Genomic DNA, 19,585 nt, shown 5'->3' with positions numbered 1-19,585 from the left:
TTTCTGAAAATCTCCAATATCGCAACGCCAGATATGTCGATAGAACGTTTTACATCTTGGTTTGGTGAATTTTAATGTAATGAAAACAGGGCAGTTGTATCGAACAGTTTGATCTAAAAAGGGATCGCCTGTTCCAGAAATAAGTACACTATTCCGGTTACTTACAAAAATTAAATCAATTAAAGACGATGTGTATACAGTATAATGTGTTGGTTCGTTTATAAGTTGCGTTGTGTCATGTTGTTGACATAAATCATTTATTTTTTGTGCCGACGAGTCAGCGAGAGCATCAATGTTGAAATCACCTGTTACAATAATATCATTTATTTGTGTGTCTCTTGCAAGCCCTATAGAATCTTCAATGGAAAGCATATATGATCTATCCGCACTAGACGGCCTATAGAACACTCCATAAAGAATGGATTTATGTTTTGAAGGAAAACTTCAATCCATATACATTCTACGTTATTTACTTCAATATCATGTCTGCGTTTGAAAACAATACTTTCATTAACATAGATAGCAACATCCATGATAATCTGATGGGCGATCCTTACGAATTGGTTCGTGGAAGCCATCAAATAGGAGATCAGTAGATGGGATAGAGCTATTTAGCCATGTTTCGGTAAAACCAATTATATCAAAGTCGCGTAAACTTGTATAAAGAAGATCTATTTTGTGCATTAGACTTTGTTTATTGTAAAGAACAAAACTAATGTGGCTTGCAGACGAGGAATACAAGATGGAAGAGGAACTGTTTGCATCTGTATCAACATATTGGTCAGACGAAGTAGGTCCTGGGTTTGGATGAATATCACCTGATCGCATTAAGACTATAGAGATCCAACAACATAGAACGACACACAGGAAACCATTTAGGAGCATTTTGAGAAAACGAATGTCCGTGTATATGTTTTTTCCTATCAGGACACGTTTGTGTGGATGTTCGATTATCAGAGATATATTTGTACACATGCGTACATTAATTTGGAATGAGAAGAGGCTTGTTACATTAAGCCATAATTGGCATGCGTGTAATAAGTGTATGAATAGCGAGAAAATAGCTGGTGATCTATATGCAACCATGATAGCGTTTACTGGTCTCTGTTTAATGTACGACATAATAATATCCTATAAATACGAGATGAGCTAGAAACGCTGACATGATAGGTTTGTTGCATTTGACAGTAATGCAATAATGCGACTGAGTTGACGATAGGATTTGATAGCGCCGTTTGCTATAGAACTGCTTCAAATAGGAATTTAAGATATAAGAGCGGTAAGAAGATAGAAAGGAATGAAGAAAACGATAGAGGATGGTGATAACTTTGGTATCATTTTTATGATATTTGAAGTTATGTTGGGTGTATAAATAAGCAACATGAATAGTCACCAAGGATTGGCAATCAAACTTGGAACCATTGCAATAATGCAAAAATACACGTGAGCAGAACAATAAAAAGTGTTAGCAATTAACTATAGTTAGCGCCACCATAACGATGATAGTTTGCGAAAAGATACACTTACACATATTATAATTTGAAAGCATTACGCAGAATGCAGGAATATAGTCATACAATAAAGCCATGCAATATAAAATTGTATACACTCAAGATTGCTATAGTTTGATATAAAAAGAGGTTGTACATAACATCATCACTTTTGATCACAAATTGAATTCTACAGAACTTCTTTTTTAATTTCGCTTAAGTAAACTAAGTCATTGTTTGAATATTATTTGTTCAGTTAAGAAATAAGAACAGAACTTAATTTAATCTGCCTGACAAGATAAAGGTTTATAATTATTTAGTTTTTGTATAATATTGAATGCACACGTAAGAACAAGGGATGGTTTCACACATGCCCGCACACCAGACACATACAATACAACTTTATATAAATTCAGATGCATCATTGCAAAAGCCTATTAGATAACAGACCTATATGATGCAGAGCCCGTTAACAAGTACTTTACATGTTACATACGTTGTATTTAAACTTGAACAAAAATCATTACACCATACAGAGACCCTTATTAAAAAAGCGAAAAGAAAGAGCCCCAAGGTGTAATTATCACATTTTCTAACAAAAACACAGGCAATTGATCGTGAAATATGTCATGTTTCAACGTAAGCAAAGACAATATGAGTTGTCAATATTAAAAGCCTGAAACCACCACGCGTGTTAAAACCAGATTGATTAGTTTTGGAACGACATTATACAGTAGAAAAAAACTGAAATGATTTGTCTATAGGTACAAGAAAACTAAAGAGAATAGGACATATGATTATAGTTTTAGACATGTAATATTTTACTCAAAATTAGATATTGCATCCACTATGTTTTCATAGCTTTCAAATTACCGTATCATACATTTTACAATTTTACAATATCATTTAAATTCTAATTCATATTTAAAATAACTTACTTGCAAATTGCAAAATCATACATCGTACAATATGACCATATCGGATAAATTTTAATTCATATATAAATTAACTTACTGGCAAATTACAATATCATAAATTGTATAATATTAGAATATCAGATAAATTCAAATTTATATTTAAAACAACACTCGCCGAGTGACTTATGAAGATGTAGTAAGTTGCACATATACGCTAATTGATGATAATGTATGGTGTTACAAAATAAACTGTTTCGTGCAAAACATCAAGTATAAGTTCTTTTACTACTTATATGTATGATTATTGGATTGATTATTACGTTAGTTTTACATGCAATTCAAAATAATGTAAGGGTGCCAGTATAAATAGTACATATAAAATAATTTATATTAACAGTATCATACACATAAAATAATGACATGTAATATTTTACTCAAAATTAGATATTGCATCCACTAGTTTTTCCATAACTTTCAAATTACAATATTAAACATTTTACAATGTGACAATATCATATAAATTTTAATTCATATTTAAAATAACTTACTTGCAAATTGCAGAATCATACATTGTACAATATGACAGTATCAGATAAATTCTAATTCATATTAAATAATAACTTACTCGCAAATTACAAAATCATAAATTGTACCATTTTACAATATCAGATAAATACATATACAAATTCATATTTAAAAAAAAACCAATCGTCAAGTGATTTTAGAAGTTATAGTAAGTTGCAAATATACGCTTATTGATGAGAAAGTATGGTGTTATTATCTTTACTGTTTATTGCAAACCATAACTTATTAAGTTCTTTTACTCCTTATGCGTATGATTATTGGATTGTTTTAATGTTAGTTTTACATGCAATGCAAAATAATGTTTAAATGTTAGGATGCCAGAATAAAAAGTACATATAAAACAATTTATATTCACAGTATCATACACATAAAATAATGACATGTTATATTTTACTCAAAATTAGATATTGCATCCACTAGTTTTTCCATGACTTTCAAATTATAATATAAAACATTGTACAATATGACAATATCAGATAAATTCTAATTCATATTCAAAATAACTTACTTGCAAATTACAAAATCAATAATTGTAAAATATTACAATCTCAGATAAATACAAATTCATATTTAAAAAAAAACAAGATGTGTTTGTGAAACACTATGCCCCCAGTAGGTATTTAACCTTTGTATATGACCTTTGACCTTGAAGGATGACCTTGACCTCAACCTATCACCACTCAAAATGTGCAGCTCCATGAGATACACATGCATGCCAAATATCAAGTTGCAATCTTCAATATTGCAAAAGTTATGAGCAAGGTTAAAGTTTTGGGACACACACATACAATGAGAGACAGACAGACAGGCCAAAAACAATTACCCCCGATCATTCGATCCGGGGGCATAAAAAATCCTCAAAACTGTTATTTAAGAGAAAAAGTTCAGGGCCCGTGACTTTGTAAAAAATCAATGGACCAGAACGAAACTCGAACTTGATCTGTAAGTCATGCAGGTAGACTTACACACCAGAAATCAGGTCAATATCTCAAAGCGTTTAGGAAAAAACTCTGGAAAACTGTTATTTTTTCAGAATTCAGAGAAAAAGTCCAATGCCCGTAACTTTGTCAACAATCAATTGACCGTAACGAACCTCAAACTTGATCTGAAAGTCATGCAGGTAGAGTCACACACCAAAAATAAGGTCTATATCTCAAAGCGTTTAGAAAAAAGTCCGGGAAACTGTTTTAGAGAAAATCAGGTCAATATCTGAAAGCGATTAGGAAAAAACCTCCGGAAAATTATAACTGGACGGACTAACGGACGGACAGTCCGATTGCTATATGCCCTCCTACCGGGGGCATAAAAATGCATCATCTTTTTGATTTAAATAAAATCTTGAAAGTTGAAACATGACAAAAGTAGGAAATGCTGATATAGAACAACACAGGAAGTCATCTACAGGGAGAAAAGTAATTCCTAATTTGCATATTATGTCTTGATCAAAAAGGACGTAACTGCAGCTTATCCATCACCACACAAAATATTTTGGACCCTCCCAAATTCAAAGAGTTTGCAGATGACAGTTTAGTTTGGAATAAAGTTTGAAGTTACGTAGTTGTTATGGTTGAAACAATTGTGATAAAAGATAAAACTGCTCAAGTTGAGCAATTTCTCCTTTCAGCACAATGCTTTCTAGAGTTGTGTGCAAAAAACAAGTAAATTCCAGAGATTGTTTGGAAATGGGTTGTCACAAGCTGCAGTTACAGCCTTTTTGATCAAGACGGATGATATATAGCATGCTGCTAGCAAGAAAATAAATTTCATGTGTTTTTGGCAGATTAGATCTATTGAACACTATGATGCTTTCAAAACAGACTAGCCATAAAATCCAAAAAGCAATTTCCCTGTTAACCCTATCCATATTTAAAGAAATTTGCATCAAATAACAATTGAAAACATTGAATTAACAAACATTTGGGGTAAAGGAAGAAAATGATCAAGATGAGGACATTCTTCTTTTGCCTCAATGTTTTCAACTTGAATTATTCAAATGTACAGTTCTTCAAGGGCATTTCAGAACATCTTACTCTTTGATTTTCACAAGCTGAAAAATTAAATAGGGATAGGCTTAACTACTCTTAACTCTTGGTGCCTGCAGATAAATATTTTGCAGCAGACGACATAAGAAATTTTTGTAACAAAAGGAGAAAATGCTCATCATGAGCATTTACTCCTTTTGTCACACTTTTTCAAGGGCTTATGACATATAAAACAGCCGATCTAAATAGCTATCTTTAATGCAATAGAACCGATTTCAAGTCGCCTGCTGACAATTGTTACAGGAAATAATGAGTTAATGCACTGACATTACAGAAGAGAAACAAATATAGCGTCCCTATTATGTGTAATGATCAGCCCTGCTTTCACAAAAAAGACAAATCCATTTGTTTCAGTCCATTTTCATGTCTGGAGGTACACTCCTTCATTGTGCTTGCTAGAAAATCTCTCTGGTTGAAAAACTCCACCAGTTCATCTCTCTTCCTACCTCTGTAGCCACGAAGCACTGCATTATGGGGGTTTTCATTGCCATCTGGGTTACTGGTCTTATATTTGAATTCCTTCCTCGTGATAACAGGGACTCTGACACCAGAAGGCAGTCTAACTAGGTCATTTCCTGTCTTGGGATCAATCATTTCTGGAAACTTTTGTCTCACTTCGACAACATCACGCAATGATTGCTCCCTGGCTTCTTCTAGCTCTGTGATGATTCTGTGTGGGTAATTTACCCCTGAAATGTAGATATATTGTATAAGATTTTGTTATTCAAGATTCAACTGGTTGAAACACTTGTGAAATTAATTTAAGCTTTGTATTTATCAATTAAAAAGTTTCAATATAAAACATGAAAAGTGTCAAAGTAAAGTCTTACACATTACCAAACAATTGCCAGATTGTTTGAAGGCAACTTTTGAGATCATTATTGATAAAAAGAGAAATTTGTCAAAATAGGCAATCTCTCCTTTTAACACATTGGTTTCTTCAAATTTATTGAAAACTAGATTGTGGTCTGTAAAACTCTTTGAATTTGTGGTAGTCCAAAATGTGTTGTTTGTTAGAGAGTTAAAGTAAACCTTGATTTTTTTAGTTATAACCTGGATGGGTTTTCATGAGGCTCTACAAAACTCAATTGAAAGAATTCCTTCAAATGCAAATAAATGTTTAAATTGTGTTCAGAGACAACATGAATCCTTTTATCCGCAAGTTATTAAATTACAGTCATGCTGAAATTTGTGTGATCTCATTCCAAAACTAGAAATGCAGAAAAATGCTTGTTTCAAGCAACCTGACATGACCCACTTTCAAACTTGTGGCAGATATCGTCAAGACAATCATTCTTTCCAAGTTTCATGATGATAGGCCAATAATTAAGACCTCTATCTTGATTTTTTTCTATAATTTGACCTGGTGACCTAGTTTTTAACCCCATGTGACCCACTTTCAAAATCGTGCACCATTCTGACCAAGTTTCATAAAGATTTAGGCAAAAAATCTGACCTCTAGAGTGTTCACAAGGTTTTTCTATTATTTGGCCAAGTGACCTATTTTTTTACCCAACAACCTTCTTTCGAGATTGTTGAAGATTTTGTCAAGACAATCATGAAGATTGGGCAAAAAATGTGACCTCTAGAGTGTTCATAAGGTTTTCCTATTATATCACCTAGTTTTTTAACCCCACATGACCCACTTTCGAATTTGCCAGAGCTTTTTATCAAGATAATCATTCTGACCAAGTTTCATTAAGATTGGGCAAAAATGTGACCTCTAGAGTGCTTACAATGTTATTGTTGACGACGGACTACAGACATTTAAATAATCCAAAAGCTCATGTGAGCTTAAAAGTAAGTCCTTTTCCTGTTTTAAGATATTTGAATAAAGACAAATTTTTAAGCCTCTATGCATGACAATAACAAGCATTATGATAACAAAAAGTTACTTTCAAACAGAAGCAGAAAACTCATTATGAGCATATTCTCATTTTGTCACAAGGTTTTCAAAAAAATGTTATCTGTTTTAAAGTTGTCAAGAGGCATTTGTATAATGGTAAGAGTTAAGACACATGTTAAACACCTAGTTCAATGCCAGCTCTTCGTAGGATGGATGGAGGCGCTTTCCATGGCTGATGGATAAAATCTTCATGCAACTTAGCTAACTCCGGCACCCATTTACGGACATAGTCTCCCTTGGGATCGCAAGTCATGGCGGCATCGACTGGGTGCATGACGAAATTCCATTGATCCAGACCACTCATTCCTCCATTCTGCCACATCATGGCATTGATGGCAACATCGGCGTCTAGTAATGTATCCTGAAAATTGAAATTTAAAAACATTATCAACTCTTTCATGTGAGTGTATAAAGACTTTAACTCCCTCTTACAATACACATCCTGTAAATTGAAATTGACAAATGACAAACTTTATCAAATCTTTAAATCCTGTGGTGCAGACCTTTTTTTTACATAATATTGTCCAAAATTTGAAAATATTTGAGACAAAAGGAGAAATTTCTCAAAGTGAGCAATGTCTCTCTTTGTAATGATATCACAGCTAATGTTATATGTATTATTATAAAGTATATTAAAAGTCCCCTGTTGCAAATTTACCATAGGCATAAATGACTTGCTTTTAATGTTATTAAGTCTGTATGCTGTGTATTTAAATTTAATATATGAAGAATTCGAGATGGATGGATGTTTCCTAGCTTGCTAACTTAATTTCGAATAAAAAATTGAATACAACAAGATGTGATTGTGAAACACAATGTCCCCCTATATGACGTTTGACCTTGAAGGATGACCTTGACCTTGACCCTTCACCACTCAAAATGTGCAGCTCCTTGAGATACACACGCATTTCAAATATAAAATTGCTAGCTTCAATATTGCAGAAGTGACATTACATGAGCAATTTTGATCCATGTAATTGACCTTGAAGGACGACCTTGACCTTTCACCACTCAAAATGTGCAGCTCCATGAGATACACATGCATTCCAAATATCAAGTTGCTTTCTTTAATATTGCAAAAGTATTCATAAATAAGCGATTTGGGCCAAATATATTTGACCTCTGACCTTGAATGATGACCTTGACCTTGACCTTTCACCACTCAAAATGTGCAGCTCCATGAGATACACATGCATGCCAAATATCAAGTTGCTATCTTCAATATTGCAAAAGTATTCATTAAATAAGCCATTTGGGCCACATATATTTGATCTCTGACCTTGAAGGATGACCTTGACCTCGACCTTTCACCGCTCAAAATGTGCAGCTCCATGAGATACACATGCATGCCAAATATCAAGTTGCTATCTTCAATATTGCAAAAGTATTCATAAAATGAGCGATTTTGGCCACATACATTTGACCTCTGACCTTGAAGGATGACTTTGACCTTTCACCACTCAAAATGTGCAGCTTTATGAGATACACATGCATGCCAAATATGAAGTTGCTATCTTCAATATAGCAAAAGTTATTGCAAAATGTTAAAGTTGGCGCAAACCAGCCAACAGACCAACCAACCAACAGACAGGGCAAAAACAATTTGATGTGGGTACTCATTGGAATCATAATAATCAGATTTCCAGAGACTTTCAACAACATAATATATCACTTAAGTCTTAGAATTCAAAACACAAAATCTTAAAATAAACTTGCTTGGCCGTAGTTCTTTCCCTTATGCAGTCCACAATAAAGAGAAGCCCTTTACCAAACGACACTTTTTGGACTGTCCCAACTTGAAAGAGATTGCAAAGGACACTTAAAACTATGAAATATTATAAAGACATTGATTAAGTAGGGTAGAAATCATTGTGATTAAAGGAGAAATTGCTCAAGATGAGCAATTTCTCCTTTTATCTCAATGATTTCTAGAGGCCTCTGCAACAAACCCATAAAATCCCGTTACTGTTTGGTAATGGGATAGCAGGTAATCACTATGCCAAAATATGAATCTGCTAATTTTGAAAGAATGCGTCGAACAAATATTTTCCTACGTATTTTCATAATACAGTTCTTTCTCTGGAATGTTCTTTATATTATAGTTTCATGTCATCTGCTTTATATTTTTTTCAACTCTTTGGTTCCTAAAGATACAATTCTGAGTTTTACAGTGGACGACATTTGAAAATCTAGCAAGATAAGGAGAAACTGATCATTATGAGCTATTTCTCCTTTTATCACTAGGTTTTCAAGTGCTAATGATGAATAAGACAGGAGATCAAAATTGCAATCTGCAATTTAATAAAACTTATTTAAAGTTGTCTACTGCAAATTGTAAACTGGACAAATGAGTAAACCCATAAACAAACATTGACTAGATTTTACCAGTGTGTTAGACGACTAAAGAATATATGTGGGATAAGCATAACTTGCTCAAAATGAACACTTCTCCTTATCTCACAACGATTTCTACCCTGTCAAAGCAGTTTCTTTATATACTATCATAATTTTAATTGAAATCTGCATCCTCCTTCAATTTGGGACAGTCCCAAAATTGGTCATCTGCTAAAGGGTTAACTCTTTACCAAACGACACTTTTTGGACTGTCCCAAATTGAAAGACACTGCAGACTACATTTAAAACAGCAATATAATATGAACAAATTGATTTTGTAGGGTAGAAATCTAGAAATCATTGTGATAAAAGGAGAAATAGCTCATGATGAGCAATTTCTCCTTTTTTCTCAATGATTTCTAGAGGCGTCTTCAACAAACCTGTAAAATCTCGTTATTGGTTGGTAATGGGTTAATCCTATAAATGCAGACCTTTATTTTTACATTAAAGAGGCCAGAATTTAAAAAAAATGAGACAAAAGGAGAAATTTCTCAAAGTGAGCAAGGTCTCTCTTTGTAATTAAGTCTTAGCTAATAACAACACAATGAAATGTTATCTTCATTATTACAAAAGATATCAAAAGTCACCTATCACAGATTTTTCATAGGCATAAATGAGTTGCTTTAATGTTAAAGTCTGTATGCTGTGTATATAAATTTAATATATGCAGAATTCAAGATAGACGGATGTTACTTAGTTTGCTTTCATAATTTTGATTTAAAAAAACACAAAAAAAATTGATGTCATACAATGATTTCTACCCTACGAAAGCAATTTCTTCATATTCTTTTATAATTTTAATTGTAATCTGCATCCTCCTTCAATTGCAGACAGTCTCAAAATTGGTCATCTTCCCAATGATTAATTATCAGCCGACCTACCTGAAACCATAGATACCCCTCCACCCAGGATATATGTAGGTAAGAGATTAGGAAGGAGGCCACCACATGACGCATGTAATTATTCATCCAACCTGTCAACCAGAGCTGTCTCATAGGGGCATCAACCAATGGGTAGCCAGTATTTCCCTTTTGCCACGCCTTAAGGTGAGTCTTGTTTTGGCTCCACCTTTGATGCTGGAAAAAAAAAAACAGACAGAGGTTATTTTAGACCTTTCCCTGTTCAACAAATTTGAAGCATTTGGACATGAAATTCAAATACGCAAAATGCTGAAAACATCTATAAACAAGAAAAGTGTCACAGAACGCGACATATGCCCCCAAAGGAAATCATTGGCAGAAAAATGTGAAGGGTATGCAAAAGTTGGTGTAGATATCTCTCATTGTTTTTGTGTTCTGCTCTAGACAAAATTAAAGTATGAAAAATAACAAAGGGCAATAACTCCTAAATTATAAGAATGAGAGTCATGGTTCTAGTACACTGTACTATTCCTAATCAAGATCTATCTACCAATGGAGTTTGGTTTTGATATCTCTTATAGTTTGTGTGTTTTGCTTCAGACATGAAAATTAACAAAGGACAATAACTCCTAAAGTATTCGCATGGGAGTTATGATTCTTGTACACTGCACTTTTCCTCATCGAGATCTATCTTCCTATTAAGTTTGGTGTTAATATCTCTAATAGTTTATGTGTTTTGCTCAGGACAAAATTTAAATATGAAAATAAACAAAGAGCAATAACTCCTAAATTATTAAAATGGGAGTTATGGTTCTTGTACACTGCACTATTCCTCATCGAGAGCTATCTACCTATGAAGTTTGGTGTTGATATCTCTTATGGTTTTTGTGTTTTGCTCCAGATAAAATTTTAATATGAGCAATAACAAAGGGCAATAACTCCTAAATTATTAAAATGGGAGTTAGGTTCTTGCCGCACTATTCCTCATTGAGATCTATCTACTTGTACATGTACCTATGAAGTTTGGCATTGATACATATTTAAGTTTTTTAGCTATGCCCCGGACAAGATTTCAGACGGACGGACAGACTGATGGACAATCTAAAAACTATATGCCCCCCACAAAAATGTGTGGGGGCATAAAAACAGTTTGTTTAAATAATAAGTGGAAACATTGAGACAAAAGGAGAGTTTTCTCATCTTGAGCAAATTATCCTTTTCTCTCAATATTTTCAAGTATCACCAGCTGCAAAGGCATTAGAAGGTGTGTTTGTTTGAGAAAGGGTCAAAGTCATGCTTAAGTTTTACAGAATTGTCTTCTCAGACACATTCAACCATTTCTGTATAAAATCAACATAAAATGTTGAAAGCCGAATCCAGAGCTAATTACTCCAAGTTGTAAGAATTTGTTTCACAGTTATTGTAAAATAATATATTGATACAACATAAAAGGTGGATTATCATGAAGGACAACTTTGTTTGAGAATAAAAGAACAATTTGATAGTTACCTCCCTTGAATAACTTAAAATTCTGTCATTCCTGCAGATCACTTTTCTAGAATTTACCAGACAGGTTTGAAAACATAGTGAGAAAAATGGGAAAGTGCTGATAATGAGTATACATCCTTCATTAAAATGATCACATGAGCTTGTATAGAGAAAAGTATTATACATAACCTATTGTATCAAATCCACTTAAAATTCGATCTATAAAAAATGCTTGTGTTTTCATGTATGGAAATAGGCCCAATCTCTATAAAAAAAATAAACCAGGAATTCAAACTACCATTCAAGATTTATGATTGTCTCAAACTGCCAAAACCACATGAATTAACTTTCGAAAAAAAGATTGATCAAAATCTTATCCAGCCATTGGATAAATAACATGTTAAAGTACCAAGGACCATTGACTTAATCTTAATATACTCCCAGATTTCAATCTCACTTGTTGGAGAAGCCATTGCATGACTTGATTTTATGAGTTTTTGCTGACAACTCCAAAATTGATTGTGGAACAGGGAGAAATTTCTCAAAATGAGCTATTTCTGCTTATTCCACAATAATTTCTACCCTACCAAAGAAATTGTCATATTCTATAACAATCTTAGTGTTCATCTACAACCTCTTTCAATTGAGGACAGTCCCAAATGTGTTGTTTGGTACAGAGTTAAAAATTTTCTTTCAAAATTTTCTAATGAGCACTGTTATACAAGTTTTAGTGAATTCTGTTACAATTTGCAGCAGAGAACTTTTTTATTTAAAATTACAGATAGCAATTCATATCAGCTGTGTAAGACATCATTAGCCTTTGAAAACATTATGACAAATAAGAAATTGTTCATAATGAGCAATTTCTCCTTTTGTGACAAGGTTTTCAAATATCGTCTGCTGCAAGAGGCAAAAATGCATCAGCAAGCATCAAAGAGTTAACCCATTACCAAACAATAACAAGATTTTACAGGTATGTTGCAGACGACAATTGAAATAATTGTGATAAAAGAAGAAATTGCACATGATGAACTGAGCATCTCCCTCTATAAAGATCTCAGTCTGAACACTGTGGAGACACAAGTCCAAAACAAGGGTGTTGGACTCCAGTTCAGAAGGTCATGGATTTGAATTTTGTGTTGAGTGGGGTCAACCTTTGCAAAATTTCGAAATCTACACTTCGACTCAAGAACAGGAATCAGACCCAAGAGTGATCAATCTTAGTTGTAAGAACTCATTTCGCAAGTGATTTACAAAATAAATATGTTTAACTAATTACCAAAAGCTAACGGGATTTTACGAATTATTAATTGCTCATCTTGAGCAATTTGTCATTTTATCACAATGATTTCTACCCTACCAAATAATGTTTTCATATTCTACTACTATTTTATTTGTCGTCTGCAACCCCTTTCAATTTGGGACAGTGGAAAATGTGTCGTTTGGTAAAGGGTTAAACCTAAGACTCAGTCAGCTAAATACTCACAATATATTGAGGCCTGGAAGGTTCGCTGGGTAGATCCGGTAACACAGACAGCATCCAGTATGACAGGTCTCTCCAGGCCAGTTTACGCAGGAACTTGGGTGATTTCATGTGGCGTCCCTCACACAACACGGTCCTTGGGCTGATCTGTCCAAAGTGTAAGTATGGTGAGATTCTGCATGTATTCAGCTGGTCACCTCTTGATGATTCCTTCTCATAACGTCTGACACCTATTAAGTATAAGTAACCCTTTGCATGCTGGGAAATTTGTCTTCTGCTAAAATGTCGTCTGCTTAATTTCTAAAATTAGCATTATCTTCGATTTTTTTCAAAGAATACTATCAGAATAGCAAACAGTTTGGATCCTGATGAGACGACACATTCTGTGGCGTCTCATCTGGATCCAAACTGTTTGCAAAGGCCTTCAAAATTCGGTTCCCGCACTGAAAGGATTAAGTATACGACAAGTCTCATCAGAGCTCTAGATAAGGGGAGTTAAAGGGTCTTTACAAGGCCATTAAACGCTAATTGTTCATTAAATCCTATGCTGTTTGTGCTCATAAGAATCGTATCTTTGAGATGATTCTAAATTAGTACCAACAACATTGGGTTTTGATCAAATAAAAAAAGGTTAGAGGTGGAAAAGCTCCTTTTATCTCGAGCTCTGTCTCATGCCTGTTACAATGATTTCGTACTCATTTCGACGACAAAACATCCAAGGCTCTAGATAAGGGGGAGTAACTGACTCTTTTTCTGGCAGTATCTTTGTTTATCATCATTAAACCATATGTTTTTGGTACTCATTATAATTGCCTAATCAAGGAATTTCGAATGAGTACCCACAACGTAGGGGATTGAATTCACATAAGACAGTTAGCCATGGTAATACTCCCCTTTTCTAGATTCCTGACCATGCTTCATTCATTCATACCAATTACAGATTGCAGCAGACAACTTTGAATCAGTTTAATTAAATTGCTGATAGCTATAAGTTAAATCTGCTGTTTCATATACCATTAGCCCTTGAGAACATTGAGATAAAAGGAGATATTGCTTGTAATGAGAAATTTCCTATTTATCACAATGTTTTCAAATGTTGTCTGCAACGAGATGCAAAAATATTCCTGCAGAGACTAAAGAGTTAACCCATTGCAGTCTCGAACACAAAATGGCCGCCTTGAAATTTCCTACTGCATCAACTTAAAAAAATGTAAATTTTGGCATCAATTTTCAAAAAAGTTTAGTGCCGGAGACAAACAAGCTGGAGCCAAGATCAGGTCCCACATATGTGGGACCTGATCTTGGCTCCAGTCTGTTTGCAAATTTGTTAAAGTACTGATAGATGAGTATCCCGTCTTTAATGGGTTAAGAAAGTATGCACAAATCTGTTTTGCTAAAGGGGCTATTGATTAAAGATAAGCACATTTATACCAAAAAATATTGTTTTCATGTATTTCAATGAAGAGGGTTTTTCAATCTCTTTGGTCCCTGCAGATTTATTTTTGCATCTTGCCGCAGACAACTTAACAAAAGGAGAAATTGCTCATCGGGAGTGATTTCACCTTTTGTCACAATATTTTCAAATGCTTTCTGCAATTTAACTTTTACCAAACAACACATTTTGGACTTTCCCAAATTAAAAGAGCTTGAAGACAACAATCAAAATTGTAATATAATATGAATAAAATTGTTTTGGTTTGGTAGAAATAATTGTAAATATATAAGAAAATGCTCAAAGTCAGCAAATTTTTCTTTATCACAATGATTTCTAGAGCTGTCTGCAACAAACTGGTAAAATGTGTTATTGCTTGGTGAAGGGATAATAAACCTCACTCTCTGTCGTCTGCTGCAAATTGTAACAGGTACAAATGAGTTCATACTGTACCAAGATACTATTTCTTTAATAAGTACTTTAATAAGTAATAACATTAAAAGCACATTGACTATTCATATTCAACTGCTTGTTCCTGCATGCAATTTGCAGAACATTTAACTCATTTTAACAAATGAATAAATTGTAGCAGACAGCATTTTACCTTTGTTAAATGAGAATAAGCCACACAGGATTATATGAAAATTATTTAGTTATTAACCCATTCATGCCTAGCGTCCTGAAAAAAGGACATTGCAAGCAGCGTAGACCCAGATGAGACGCCGCATAATGCGGCGTCTCATCTGGGTCTGCGCTGTTTGCTTAAATGAATTTCTTTATGAAATATTCTAAATATAGAAATAAATATACTTGACATCCCTAATTTTGGAAATAAATTGATCCAACTTAGAAGGATGGGAGAGTCCACTGGGCATGAATGGGTTAAATTACCATCATTTAGAAATAGTTGGAGTGCCTCCCACGCCCCAGTCTCCGAGAAGTCCCAGCTCTCTCTGATAATCTTCGCCCAATCAATCTGACAATCATAAATAACTGTGTAATAACACATCATTGATAAGACATTTATAAACATACCATTAGTTAAATTTGTTAACCCTTTGCATGCTGGGAAATTTGTCGTCTGCTAAAATGTCGTCTGCTGAATTTCTAAAATTAGCGTTTTCTTCGATTTTTTTCAAAGAATATTATCAGAATACTCAATAGCAAACAGTTTGGATCCTGATGAGACGCCACGTTCTGTGGCGTCTCATCTGGATCCAAACTGTTTGCAAAGGCCTTCAAAATTCGGTTCCCGCACTGAAAGGGTTAAAACATCATTGATAAGACATTTATAAAGATATCATTAGTTAAATTTGTTAACATATTCATTCCGGCAGATGACTTTTGACTCTTGCAGCAGACATTTAACCCATTACCAAACAATAATGACATTTTGTGACTTAGTTGCAGACGACTCTAGACAAAATTGTGGGATAATGATAAATTGCTCAAAATCAGCAATTTCTCCTTATCCCACAATGATTTCTATCCTACCAAAGCAATGTCTTCATATTCTTTTACAAATTTAATTGTCGTCTGCAACCTCTGTCAATTTGGGAATGTCCAAGGTGTTGTTTGGTAAAGAATTAAAATCATTTAGCTATAAGTAGAAAATGTGAGTTTTAAGCTTTTCGTTTATTATTCATGCTTTTCCTGGTAACTTATTTATATAACAGAACACTAGATTTTTCCAAAATGACTTACACCAAAATTAATGCAGCTACATGTATGACTGAGTTATCCCCAGTCTCTTACAGAAACCAAATTGGATACTGCTGTAGGAAATTAGTTTTGAAAACAATACATTAAAATTATATGTTAAGTTGTTTTTAACGAACTAGTTTTCCTTCTTTCTTAGTGCTTTAAATGTAGTCAAAAGGATTGGTCAATATGTTTACATATAAGGTACATGTACCTTTAACCCATTTATGCCTAGGGTCTACAAAAAAGGCCTTGGCAAACAGCGTAGAACCAGATGAGACGCCGCATGATGCGGCGTCTCCTCGGGGTCTGCCGGTTTGCTAATTATAGAATTTCTGTAAGAAATATTCTAACAAGGGACAAAATTGTCACAAAACCAGGTTTTCATTGTGAAAAAAAATCTGATAAAGGGAGAAAACTCAAACTGAACTTTTGAAATGAACAAACAAAATTAACCCCCTTTGTAAGTTTGTTTTTAAAAAAAATATATTTTTAGTCGTGGCGACCTTGACATTGGAGATATTGACGTGATTCTTTCATGCGACACACTGTCCCATGATGGTGAACAAATGTGCCAAATGATTTTAAAATCTCACAATGAATGACATAGTTATGGCCAGGACAAGCTCATTTATGGCCATTTTTGACCTTTGAACTCAAAGTGTGACCTTGACCTTGAAGATATCGACGTAATTATTTCGCGCGACACACCGTCCAATGATGGTGAACAAATGTGCCAAATGATTTTAAAATCTGACAATGAACGACATAGTTATGGCCCGGACAAGCTTGTTCCGCCCGCCCGCCAGCCAGCCCGCATTCGCCAATCTAATAACCAGTTTTTTTCCTTCGGAAAACCTGGTTAAAAATAGTAAAAAATACGCCAGAAAACTACTTTAGTAGGAAATTGACTCCTATAACTGTTAAGGTTAGAAGAGTCCACTTGGCATAAATGGGTAAATCTGCTCAAGATAAAAGTCTATATCACACATTAGGACATTAAAATGAGTACTAATACAAAGAGTTCTGAATTTTTTTGTGGAAAGTTAGCAGTAGAAAGAGCCCTTATCCGGGGCTCTGCTATATATCCCTTTACCAAACGATAAGAATAGTTTATTAACTTGCTGTGACACTCTACAAATCATTGTGGGAAAAGGTGAAATTGCTCAAGATGAGCAATTTCTCCTTATTTTGCAATGATTTCTACCCCACTAAAGCAATTTCTCTATATTCCTTTACAATTTAAATTGTTGTCTGCAACCTCTTTTAATTTGGGAGGGTCCGTAATAAGTCATTTGGTATAGAGATATACCAGTACTTGTAAGTCCTTGACTCCTTGGGTCAGTTAAAGGTTTTGGTTTATCCTACGTAATTTCCTTACCACAGTTCCATCCTTACGCTTTGGGAGTTTCCCCAAGTCTAGCATCTCCAGTGGCATGGACTCTGGTCTGTAGGTACCTGCAGGGAGACACTCGGGCGGGTCTATCGGTAATCCTATAGGAGACGTGGAACATTGACGGCACATCTCCATAAAGTGTGTCACAGAGCCCATACCTCGCATACACAGAGATTCTGTCTTGATAGTGCCTGGTTCATGGAGCAAGTATGAGTGGTGTCGCTCACATTTAATACCTTTAGATTTAAGGACACTACATATCTTATCATCTCTGCTCTTCAGAAACGGTTCATAAACATCATTTATAATGAGAGTTTTAGCTCCTGAAGATTTGAATAGGTCAAGAAGTTCATTAAGATAATTGTCAGCTTTCCTGTATATGATACTATTATTAAACTGATTATTTAAGTCCGAGTTGAGTTTCGGTAAGGCCATGTAGAGCCAGTATTTAGTAGCTGCACCAGTAGCAAGAGTCTTTTGAGGGCCCTCCTCTCTGTCTGACCACAAAAATATGGGAATAACGGGGGCACCTGATTGAGATGCAGCAACTAACGCAGGATTGTCATACACTCTGAGATCGCGGCGGAACCAAAATATGACAGAAGGATTAGAGAGAGGCCTGTCTACTCTATTCTTCTTTTTCTTTCTTTTTTGTTTTGGCTTTTCAGTAACATCACTATTTTGACCTATAGAGTCCTCAGCGGTTCCAGAGGCCTCAGTTTTGTCCTTTGAGTTACAGGCTAATTGATCAACAGTTTTGACAGGTGTATAAGTATGCTTCACATTATCCAGCTGATTATTCAGAGGTTTTGCAGCTGAAAATGTAACAGGCATTGGATTTGAGCCTGTTTTGAGAGCTCCAGCATATGAAAATCCTGGAGGTTTAGATGAAAATCCTGGAGGGTTAGATGAAAATCCTGGAGGTTTAGATGAAAATCCTGGTGATTTAGATGTTTGAGCCTTGCTGTATCCGTTGTTAAGTGCAGTATATTCCTGTTCGGAGAGTTTGAGTGCGAGCTCCATATCCAGCTCAAATCCGATATTGTTTGACCCATAGTCAGTGGCATAGTAACCATTCTCTACAGCTCGGTCCAGGTCCGGTAGAAATGAGGGTATTTGTGAGGGTTTTATGTCAAAATACCCCATATACACGTTACACAGTCGGTTGTATAACTCGCCATAACGTGGGCGCAGGCCCTGTATGAGCGTCAGAAAACGCGATTCTATCTCCTGTAACCCACACAGAGACAAGATCAGACAGAAACACTCATCTGCCGCGATGCTTCCACTAGTAAACTCTGTGAGAATTTTGTCTATTTCTTGCCTTTTTGACATTCTCTCTCCACTGTTGCATACGCCGTGGTTTTGTCAAAATTGTTTCATAACTGTTTACATTTACAGGTTCCGAAATCGATTTCTTCAAAAGCTCGGTACCAGCCGGTCAACTCGTACCTAAGTCAACTCGTACTCTAGTCAACTCGTACCCGATTTGGTCAACTCGTACTTAATTCATTTTTCCGATTGGTCAACTCGTACCTTTTTAATATTTGTTCTTAATGGAAACAAATTGTGATGGGTGATTGCATGCATTAGATGTTTTTTATGTTTATTGCAGGTACGAGTTGACCAATTAAAGTTATATTTTGGCATAGACTAACATAACTTGTATGTTTTTACCAGGGTACGATATGACTAATTAAAGTAATTACCTAAGTATATATATATATATATGCAATATTTGTTAACTTCTTACATTGCATGTCGCAGACATTTTGGCGTTATAGTCAAATCACTAGTTTTCCATCCCTTCAAATACCCAATCTCCACGCAGAGTTGTCGTTCCTTGCTCTCACATACAACTCTGCGAAAGGCTCAGCCCTCCATTTTGTCC

At 34.7% G+C, this 19,585-nt stretch overlaps 1 protein-coding gene across 1 annotated transcript; it reads right to left on the bottom strand.

The window, feature by feature from the left end:
- Nucleotides 1-454: 454 nt before the first annotated feature.
- Nucleotides 455-19,585, bottom strand: LOC127841467 (deoxyribodipyrimidine photo-lyase-like). The gene is made up of 7 exons (XM_052370291.1): nucleotides 19,448-19,585; nucleotides 17,680-19,146; nucleotides 15,489-15,573; nucleotides 13,169-13,395; nucleotides 10,216-10,410; nucleotides 7,064-7,301; nucleotides 455-5,723 (listed from the first exon to the last, which is right to left on the bottom strand). The coding sequence occupies exons 2-7, from the start codon at nucleotides 19,027-19,029 to the stop codon at nucleotides 5,359-5,361; spliced, it is 2,460 nt and encodes an 819-aa protein (XP_052226251.1). The 5' UTR covers nucleotides 19,030-19,146; nucleotides 19,448-19,585; the 3' UTR covers nucleotides 455-5,358.

This window comes from Dreissena polymorpha, chromosome 8 (genome assembly GCF_020536995.1).
Source record: "Dreissena polymorpha isolate Duluth1 chromosome 8, UMN_Dpol_1.0, whole genome shotgun sequence".
Lineage (NCBI taxonomy): Eukaryota > Metazoa > Mollusca > Bivalvia > Myida > Dreissenidae > Dreissena > Dreissena polymorpha.
This window is presented reverse-complemented; position numbering and strand designations above follow the sequence as displayed.